Source organism: Xiphias gladius, chromosome 16, assembly GCF_016859285.1.
Source record: "Xiphias gladius isolate SHS-SW01 ecotype Sanya breed wild chromosome 16, ASM1685928v1, whole genome shotgun sequence".
Taxonomy (NCBI): Eukaryota; Metazoa; Chordata; class Actinopteri; order Istiophoriformes; family Xiphiidae; genus Xiphias; species Xiphias gladius.
Genome location: NC_053415.1, coordinates 9655023 through 9665834, shown reverse-complemented (window position 1 = coordinate 9665834; position 10812 = coordinate 9655023). Strand labels below are relative to the sequence as shown.

The 10812-nt window shown below is 41.6% G+C and overlaps 2 protein-coding genes across 2 annotated transcripts; both read left to right on the top strand.

Annotated features, from left to right (window-relative positions):
* The first annotated feature begins 240 nt into the window (after positions 1-240).
* On the top strand, positions 241-5876 carry LOC120801073 (olfactory receptor 5F1-like). Its single transcript, XM_040147595.1, has 3 exons — positions 241-249; positions 686-1588; positions 4737-5876. The coding sequence occupies exons 1-3, from the start codon at positions 241-243 to the stop codon at positions 4776-4778; spliced, it is 954 nt and encodes a 317-aa protein (XP_040003529.1). The 3' UTR covers positions 4779-5876.
* Positions 5877-8570: 2694 nt separating this feature from the next.
* On the top strand, positions 8571-9524 carry LOC120801632 (olfactory receptor 142-like). Its single transcript, XM_040148790.1, has one exon. It carries the CDS (start codon positions 8574-8576, stop codon positions 9522-9524), a length of 951 nt encoding a protein of 316 aa, XP_040004724.1. The 5' UTR covers positions 8571-8573.
* The last annotated feature ends 1288 nt before the right edge of the window (positions 9525-10812 follow it).

Below are 10812 nucleotides of genomic sequence, written 5' to 3'. Positions count from 1 at the left end.
ATTTCCAGGCGGAGCTATTTAGATTAATTGGAGTACAACTCACTCTCTCTGCAGCCGAGTTGGCTTGTGAACTCTGTCATCATTACATCAGCTTGACTATATTTTAGTCAGTGAAAGCGACCTGTGACTCCTGTCCATCATGCAACGCATTCAGTGCAGCGGGCCAGGCCCACACGAAAATGCATGAAGCAGACATCCGCTTTTTTTTTTTTACCATTGAATATTAATTTTCGCAATCGAATGTCTGTTGTTTTTTTATGTTTCAATCATATAATTGAACTTAGAATATTTGTTGACAGCCTTAACTCAATTTAAAAGTTTTTCACATCTACCACTGCATTTGTTCTGTATCAGAACTGGCATTTCTCGATTAGCTGTATTTGACTATATGTTGACATATTACTATGACTTGACACAAAGCATCTTTTAGTTACTTCTCTCCAGCGCTACTGCTTGAATTCCCAGCCGGTGTTGAGTCATCAGAGAGAGATGATTTAAACAGAAGACCCAACACTGGTCGGGTCAGAGACACAGGCACATGATGTTCACTGCTGCACCAGTAACTCAGGAACATGTGTGTCACAGATGTTTCTCTGAAGTGACACCTTATGATCCGCAAATGTTGAGGTTACAAAGGTTTTATATGAAACGAGATTTGAATGAATGAAATTGTGCCAGCTGACAGAGTTTAATGGATAATGTTTCTGTACTAACATTTTTTGTACTTTCAGGATTGAATTACACAGTGCAACACAGAATCGTTCTCTTTGCTCTGACTCTACTGTGTTACTCAGTAATTTGGATAGTAAATGTTACTCTCATCATAACCATTATTGTCGACCGAAAACTTCATGAGCCTATGTATATCTTCCTCTGTAATCTGTGTATTAATGGACTTTATGGGACAGTAGGCTTTTACCCAAAATTCCTCATGGATCTTCTGTCTCGCTCTCATATCATCTCTTATGCTGGATGCCTTCTGCAGAGTTTTGTGATACACTCATCATCTGGAAGTGACTTATCAATTCTAGCTGTTATGGCTTATGACAGATATGTGGCTTTATGTCAACCACTAATGTACCGTTCTGTTATGACTAGACAACGAATATCTACGTTAGTGGCCTTCTCTTGGCTCTTACCTCTTGTTTGCATGTTGAATAACACAATGACAATTTTTCAGACAAAGCTATGTGGCTCACACATACCTAAACTTTACTGTTCAAATGCACTGATTAGTAAACTAGCTTGCTCTACTTCTATAGTTAATACTAGTGTTGCATATTTCAACATATCTATTTATGTTGTCCATTTTTTCTTTCTCGTTTGGTCTTATATGAATTTGGTCAAAATATGCCAAACATCTAAAGAGAGCAGGAAGAAATTCATGCAAACATGTGTGCCACATTTAGTCTCTTTATTTAATTTTAGCTTTGCTGTGTTGTTTGATTTAATGTACACACGGTTTGGTTCGCGAATGTCATCACTGAGCCTTCAGAACTTCATGGCAATAGAATTTCTTTTAATTCCTCCAATTATGAATCCTCTGGTTTATGGGTTAAGACTTACCAAAATTCGTAACAGAATTCTTGTTTCTTAGAAATTCATTCAGATTATATTTATGTGGGATAAAAAGAGGTAATCACCATCCTATTTATTCAATACCCCTAGTTACTCCCCGCAAATCCATGTGCATGTCAGGTTTGACTGTTATGAGCTGTGTCATAAATTAGATACAGTGCATTCAGACAGTATTCAGACAGCTTCACATTTTTTACATTTTGTTATGTTGCAGCCTTATGCTAAAATCAGAATTTTAGAAATTTTTGCAGATTTATTAAAAAGAAAAAACTGAAATATCACATTGAAATAAGTATTTAGACCATTTGCTATGAGACTTGAACTTTAGCCCAGGTGCCTCCCATTTTTCTTGATCATCTTTGAAATGTTTCTACACCTTGATTGGTGGCCACCTGTGGTAAATTCAATTGATTGGACATCATTTGGAAAGGGACACACCTGTCTATATAAGGTCTCACAGCTGACAATACATATCAGAGCAAAAACCAAGCCATACTGTTAAAGAAACTGCCTGCAGAGCTCAGAGAGAGGACTGCGTCGAGGCACAGATCTGGGGAAGGCTACAAGAAAATATCTGCTGCATTGAAGATTCCCAAGAGCACAGTGGCCCCCATAATTCATAAATGGACTGAGGATTCATGGGATAAGGGTCTTGGTCAGAGAGGTGACCAAGAACCTGATGGTCACTCTGTCTGAGCTCCATAGATCCTGTGTGGAGATTGGAGAAACTTCCAGAAGGACAACCATCACTGCAGCAGTCCACCGATCTGGGTTTTATGGCAGAGTGGCCAGATGGAAACCTCCCCTCAGTGAAAGACATATGAAAGCCGCTTTGAGTTTTCAAAAAAGCACCAAATGACTCTCAGACTATGTGAAACAAGATTCTCTCATCTGATGAAACCAAAATTGAGCTGTTTGGCCTCAGTTCTAAGCGTCATGTCTGGAGAAAACCAGGCACCACTCATCACCTGCCCAATACCATCTCAAGGGTGAAGCATGGTGATGGCAGCATCATAATGTGGGGGTGGTTTTTAGTGGTAGGGACAGGGAGACTGGTCAGGGTTTAGGTTATGCCGAACGGAGCAAAGTGCAGAGATATCATTAATGAAAACCTGGTCCAGAGTGCTCAGGACCTCAGACTGGGCTGAAGGTTCACCTTCTAGCAGGACAATGACCCTAAGCACATAGCCAAGACAATGCAGGAGTGGCTTAGAGACAACTCTGTGAATGTCCTTGAGTGGCCCAGCCAGAGCCCTGGCTTGAACCCAAGCGCACATCTCTGGAGAGACCTGAAAATGGCTGTCCAACGACAGTACCTATCCAACATGACAGAGCTTTAGAGGATCTGCAGAGAAGAATGGCAGAAAACCACCAAATCCAGGCGTGCAAAGCATGTCGCATCATACCCAAGACTTGAGGATGTAATCTCTGCAACATTTGCTTCAACTAAATACTGAGTAGAAGGTCTGAATACTTATGTTAATGTGATATCGCAGTTTTTCCTTTTAATAAATTTGCAAAAATTTCTAAAATTCTGTTTTGGCTTTGTCATTATGGGGTATTGAGAATAGATTAATGAGAGAAAAAATTAGTTTAAACGATTTTAACCCTCCCGCTGTCCTCGGGTCACAATGACCCATTTCCCGTGTTCAAACAACTCTCATCCCACCCACTTTCTTGGGGTCACAGTGACCAGTCCCTCCATGGTCGAACACCTCTGGTCCTCGGGTCACAGTGACCCGTTCTCCCGTGTTCGAACACCTCTTGTCCTCGGGTCACAGTGACCCATTCCCCCGTGTTCAAACAACTCTCATCCCACCTGCTGTCCTTGGGTAACAATGACCCGTTCCCTACCTTGATATTATTCAACTTAGGGATTTGTTGCCTTTTTTTTCTGGACTGATCCTAAGATTACAAAAAAAATGAAATGAAATGTTGCCTTCATTGATATTTCCATGTAAAGCTGTATGACCCCCCCCCAAAAAAAAAAACAAAACAAAGATACTAATATTGTCTTTGGTACATGTCAAGACTATGGTCTTCTCTGACGTGCTGAAGCCATGACTGCACATTTCACTGCCAAGCAGGTCCTAGAACAGATTTTTTCAGATGTCCAGCAATACAACTCCGATTCAGTAGAAGACGATGCGGAGGATGTGTCAGAAGAAGATGGGGAGGAATACAACCCAGAGCATGATGCATCCTTAGAAGAAGAAGGAGGAGGAGGAATCCCTCACGCCGAAAGACAGACTTTCCTCTGAAAAAATGGCAAAATCAAATGGTCTTCAGTGGCATATCACAAACAGGGCAGAATGGCAGAACATAAGGTCATGGAGACTACCCCAGGACCCACAGGATATGCCGTTTCCCATTCCCATGACATTGCTTCAACATTCCATCTGTTCATCATCCTGGAGATTACATAGAAAAAATCATCCTGGAGATTACAAAACTGGAGGGCTTTCGAAAATGCGGAGACAACTGGCAAAGGATGGATGAGACTGACCTGCGCACCTACATAGGGCTGCTAATCCTAGCAGGTGTATACAGGTCCCAAGGTGAGGCTGCAGCTAGTCTATGGGATGCAGAGAGCGGGAGGGGCCATTTTCCACGCCACGATGCCACTCAAACTCTTTCACACTTACTCAAGACTACTACGATTTGATGACCGTGAGTCAAGACCTGCGAGACGTGTGACGGCCAAACTGCCAGCCATAAGAAAGGTCTGGGACATGTGGGTGGAGCGGCTGCCATACCTCTACAACCCAAGGCCTGACATGACAGTGGATGAGCAACTGGTTCCGCTCAGAGGTAATGTGTTTTCAAGTGATTTTCCACTACTGACGTCTATGACACTGATACTAATAACTACTACCGATGACGTTAAATAATAAATAAAATAAATAATCTCTTCCGTCCAAAGGTCATTGTCCTTTCCAGCAGTGCCCAGCAAGCCGGCAAAATACGGGATCAAGTCATGGGTGGCCTGCGACGCCAAATCCAGCTACGCTTGGAAGATGCAAATCTACAGCGGGAAGCCGACCAGTGGAGGCCCAGAGAAGAACCAGGGGATGCAGGTTGTGCTCGATATCACAGAGGGACGGAGGGGCCACAATGTCACATGTGACAATTTCTTCACCTCCTACGAACTCGGACAGCAGCTCCTGAAGAGGAAAGTCGCCACGGTTGGCACGGTCTAAAGAACAAGCGTGAGCGGAAAGAGAGCTCTTCTCGTCAAGGTTTGCCTTAACGCCCACCACCACTCTAGTTTCCTACCTCCCAAAGAAAAACAAGAATGTTGTGCTTCTGAGCACACTGCACACAGAGGCTGACGTTAGCGATCTCAAGGACAAGAAGCCTGTCATCATCCTAGTCTACAACCGCAACAAAGGGGGAGTGGACAACCTAGATAAGGTGATCAGAACGTACAGCTGCAGAAGGATGACTGCCCTCTGGCCCCTGGTCATCTTCCACAACATCATTGTTGTTTCCTCCTACAGTGCCTTTGTGATATGGAGAGAGATCAACCCTAGCTAGATTCCTCGTAAGCGCAACAAGAGGAGGGTGTTCCTGATGCAGCTGGGAAATGAGGCACTTTTAACTCCACTCATCCAAAGAAGGGAGCATCTCCCCCGCACAGAAGCATCTGCAGCGGTTGTGAAATCTATTCAGAGGGCTAGATCTTGTGATCAACCTGAGGATCCAGCTGCTCTAGCACCCACTGGCCCCGCCACTGCCCCGGGTGGGGCAAGTAAGAGGAAGAGGTGTCACATCTGCCCGCCAAAGAAGGACTGCAAAAGACATAACATGTGCTGCAGGTGCAAGAAATATATCTGCAAAGGCTTTGCACTTGCTTACTATCCTACATGTGCCAATTGGGGGTTTAGTGAAGGTGGGACACTTTGACCTGGAGGACACAGGGTCTATACTGAATATGAGGACAGTGGGAGGGTTAACATAAGGATGAAACCCTATCCTAATTCCATTACCAGTTCATATAAGCATGACATGGAAACTTAAACATATTGAAAAAAAACAACTCTATCGTTATGGATTGCTTGCTTTGATTAATTTGGAGAGGAGATGTTATCAGGCAATAATGAATGTTATACTCATAACAAAAAGTCTCTCCCTGCTAAAATGTGAACCAGTAGCCTCCATATAGGAAAAGGGAAGCCATCCATCTTTAAATCTCCATTAAGTGTATTGCCATAAACAGTATTAGTTTCTTAAAACAAATAACCTGCAGGGTGTATGATAAAAGCAAGGAAAACAGCAACACAAAGAATAAATATTTGAAAAATAAATTGCGGATAATGAGGAACCATGAGTAAGTTTAAATTGTGTCTGTGCACAACATAGGTGTGGCCCTCTAGCATTTCTCTGTCTCTGAAGTGAAACAGCAGACATGCTACTGAAGCGTATTGCTTGTATGGTAGTGGTAGTCCATGTTTAGTGAAGACCTAGTTGGCTAGGTCTCTCCTCTCTTTCTCCTATTAAAGACATGCATCTCGCAGAACGCTAGTCAACGCGCCAAACAAACTTGACAGAGTTTTTTGCCAGTTGTATAAGCTAACTCCCACAAGGCTAGTAGAAAGAAGGCAAGTGAGAATACTTTCAGGGGTGCTGCTATTCCCAGCCCCCACTAATCTCAATGCTAGTACAATATGTCTAAGCAGTCAAGTATGGCAAGCCAGCACGGACACTCTTACATGGGTTGTGGCATTTCTATGCCATTAAAAGATGGTTCTGATGACAAGCGTGTCTTCGGTTTGGGACATAATCATGCAGTATTTTCCAGGGCAAACCCACAGTCATGCAAGGATTGTTTTATAATGCGGGTACCAGAGATGCCCGTTGCCACTTTTTTAGAGCAACACAAACAGGTTCCTCTCTTTCTGAAGTGCTTAAGACAAAAACTGGCAAAATGACCAGAGCGAGAAAAGAAAAGGGGCCGTGTTCAGGGCCCTGGCGTGTCCCTCTGCCTTCCCCCATTCTTGGGCCTTCAGCAGACTGGCCTCATATTACCTCTGTTCCTGCCCCCACTTTAGTGTTGGAGGAGGAAGAAGATTTGGAAGTTGAGGATGTGGAAACAGTGCTCTCCTCTGAGGACAATTGATTATTCTATGGGAAGCAAATGGCAAGTAGTGACTAGTTAGCCTGCTGTTTTGAAGAGGTCAAACCTCACAGCATCCCCCTCTTGGATCTGAGGAGCATGTGGATGTGCACCAAATATACATATATAATATAAATATTCTCAAATATGGGTGGTAGGAAGCAGGTTGCTTGTGTTTCACTCCCTCCAGTGGATCATGCCCTCGCTCTCCACTGGTTTCCTTCCACCTCTCTCCAGCTCAATTCTTGGTAAGGCCACCTGCCCCAGCAGAAACTGCAGGATTGTGGATGGTCTGCTTGTTAAGCTGCATAGAGCTAGGACTATGCAGAGTATGTTTAATACTGGGCCCATTCAGTCCCTCTGCCTTCATCACATATTACGTCAGGTGCAGGAAGGTTCTGAAGGTTCTAGCCTCGTGGGTGAGCTTCAGATACCTCTCCACTGTGATGAAGGAGTATCCTGAAGCTGCAGGCAGGGGTCATAACGTCCCACCCAAGGTACCTTGGCTCTCTGCATGTTACCAAATTTTGTTTAAAGTGCAAGTTTTCAGATGAAAAATTTGCCCACTGATCAGACTGAGCGACTTTGGGAACATGGAAGATAGAAAACAACTGCGACAGAGCATGCACTACAGACCACCTTGTGCCCTGGCTCACAACTGTTAACAGGTAAGAAGTGCCAGGTTTAGACGGAGGCAATGGGCCCACTCAGTCAATAATTTTACTGACGCCTAAATGACCAGACTCATTATTGTAAAACTGCACTGCTGTACTACAAAACCTGGAAGGGACAATAACTTGATATATAGATTGACTGACAGAGTGCTCCCCATGAGGAATCCCCTTTTTTCATCAGCACATCATTCTGGGTGAATTAACAGTGAGCATTGGTTTTTCCCCTCACCAGAAGGACAAGCCATGCGAACAGTCAATACGCTGGTCCTTTACCAGTGAGAAACAGACCAAGGAACATCAGGACATGTCAAATCATTCTGCTGTGGAGTGTTATCATTTTCACACCTGACACCCTGCTACATTACCCAAGATCACTGTGACACAATCCATAGGCAGAGCCGGGTGCGCATCAGAACACATTAGTTGACTCAGAGGTATACCCAGTATAGTACCCAGTAAACAAAACAAAACTAACAAAAATAATTGATGTTGTGCTTTACTGTTGCCCTCGTCTACCTGCCACTTGTACAAATTAATTCCTTCAGGTATGCATCGTGCACAATTGTGGCACAAATATTGGATCAGTTTTGAAGTATTTCATATTATAATGTCCAGTTGTGTTTTTCTGTTAATTGTGGTTATTAATTTTTAAATTTTTTGATCTAAATTTACATTTGAATTTAAATTTTAGATCTCCCTTAGCACTATGGAGCTGTTTTTCTAATAGTGGGTCCCTGCTTTGTTTGTTTCCTTCACACTCATGAAGAAGACTGCTAGCTAGTAAACATGAAAACAATGCTGAATTTAAAACATTAAAATAAAAAAACCCTTTTGTAAATGTTTTGAGTAATGAAATGTATTCAACAGATTTGTTAGACCTCAAGGTTACACACAATGCATTTGGATAAGTAAGACAGAATATAAACATAATTTTTTGTTTCTATAACTGTAATTAACATTATTGTTATCATGGTTTTTTTTCTTTGTGATGATAGGTCTACGCTTGATTTAATGGACCAACCTACTCTTTTGTTCCCACAGGTGTTTAACCAAAGTTGGTATTAATAGGTGGTGTAAAGAGAGAAGAGAATTTGTTAGGGACGTAACTACAGCACACTTTAACCCCCTGACTCTGCAACCACTGATGCTGTGACACAAGCAAAGTAGCATTTGAAGGGAGAGGTGTGAGAATTGGTTCTCTGACCATGGGTAATGCTTCGATTGTAAGAATTTTCATTCTGTCAGGGTTAAACGAGACAATTCATTACAGATTAACACTCTTCCCACTCACTTTACTGTATTACTGTGTGATTTTGTTTTTCAATATCTCTCTCATCACTATCATTATCCTAGATGAGAACCTGCATGAACCTATGTACATTTTATTGTGCAGTTTTTGCATTAATGGACTTTATGGGGCCACAGGTTTCTATCCCAAATTCCTTTTAGATCTACTGACGTCTTCTCAAGAAATCTCATATGAAGGATGCCTTTTACAGGCTTTTATCATGTACTCATTTGCTTGCTGTGATTTGTCCATTCTAGCAGTTATGGCCTATGACAGGTATCTGGCTATATGTCGACCGCTGCACTACCACTCTGTTATGTCTAACAGGAGGCTCTCTCAGCTGGTATGTTTCTCCTGGCTAACACCTTTCTGTATTTTCGCCATCAATGTTCTACTAACGTCAAGACTAAAGTTATGTGGTTCAAAGATGCAGAAACTCTTTTGTGTGAACTGGATAATTGTTAAACTTGCTTGCTTTGAAACTGACACCATTTCAAATAATATTATTTCATATGCAATCATTTTCATCTATGTGTCTCATGGCTTTTTCATTTTTTGGACTTACATGCATCTTATTAAAAATTGTGTGAAGTCCAAAGATGACAGGGTCAAGTTTATGCAGACATGTGTGCCCCATTTAATTTCTTTGATTACATTCCTTGTTGTAATAGTTTTTGATTTGATGTACATGCGATTTGGCTCCGCAGATTTACCTCAAAGCCTTCAAAACTTCATCGCTATAGAATTTCTCCTTATTCCTCCACTTATGAATCCTCTAATATATGGATTTAAACTGACCAAAATAAGAAACAGAATTCTGTGCTTAGTTCGTGTTGGAAGAAAGTGCCCTCCTCCATTGATAGAATAATTCTCCAATTCTAATTAATGTGACAAAGAAAAATCCATAGTTTTTGCTCAAGAATATTTCATGATCTCTGGTTTAAGGTTTCCCTGAAAATGTCTGTAGAATGATTAAAGAGAGTTCAATATATGATGACTGACAAAGAGTTTAACTTTACAGAATTTGTTAAACATCAACCAACAATGTACCATGTTGTAAACATTGGTAAATATCAGTTTTATATAGTTAGTAACATATTGGAAGCCTGGAATCATTTGCCTGATATGCACCTGGAAGGGTTAAAACGATCCTTTTTTTCACTCCAATAAAGCTTTGGGAGCTATAATCCTGTGTGTGGATACTTATATACTTTGTTAGTATATAATAATATATATATACTATAATATATATAGTTTGTATAACTAAATAACTTGCTGCAAAGACTAGAAGTTCTCCGTTAGAGGGCAAGCAGCTGAAATACCTAACTCCACTTCAAGCACTGAATCTACCAATATAAAGTATTTTCACAACTCAGTCCAGCTAGCTACAACAAGTTTCAACCAGTAATATGAAAATGACTTACAAGGGTGCTAACAATAAGAGGCCAGAGTTAGCTACTGTGTTATTAGCACGCCAAGAGGACAGCAAGCTAATGGTGACGTAACGTAGGCCTCAGATATTTCGGCTTGTCCAGGTAGGAAAAGCACAGGTGTTACTAATTATGTGTCCCAGTAAGATGACAGCGTGAACAACCTGGACCGGGAACCTGAACCCGAAGCAGCTAAATGGTATTCGGCCATCATTCATTTTATTATTTACGCCTGTGCTTTTCCCATTGTGACATGTTAAATGTTCATTAAAATGCATATTGAGCTCGATACAAATATTTGTCTTTTATTCATAAAAATACTATAGCACTCTATAATTAAAAAGAAAGAGAGACATGTTTCTACAGTAAGTCTGACATCTACATTTTACATTATAATTCAAACTTAGCGGTTATGAGTAGAGTGTCTTCTAATTAAAGGTACACTCATGGTTCACCCAAAGAGGGGTTTTCAACATATTGCCTGATTAGACAGGCAATGGGATGTGGGTCTGACCATCCTATAGTTCTGTTGCACCTGGTTGCGCGGGACAAGTTAGAACTTTATTATTTTTATTGGTTTATCAAGTTTCGTGACAAGTTTAGCTCCACTCCAACCTGACCAGAAGTCTAGTCTTAGCCAGAATCAGCGAGAGATGCTGGCTGCAGGTCTACACAAGACAGCATACCTCAAGTGTCGAGGACGCATGATACCAAGGATCGTGGATG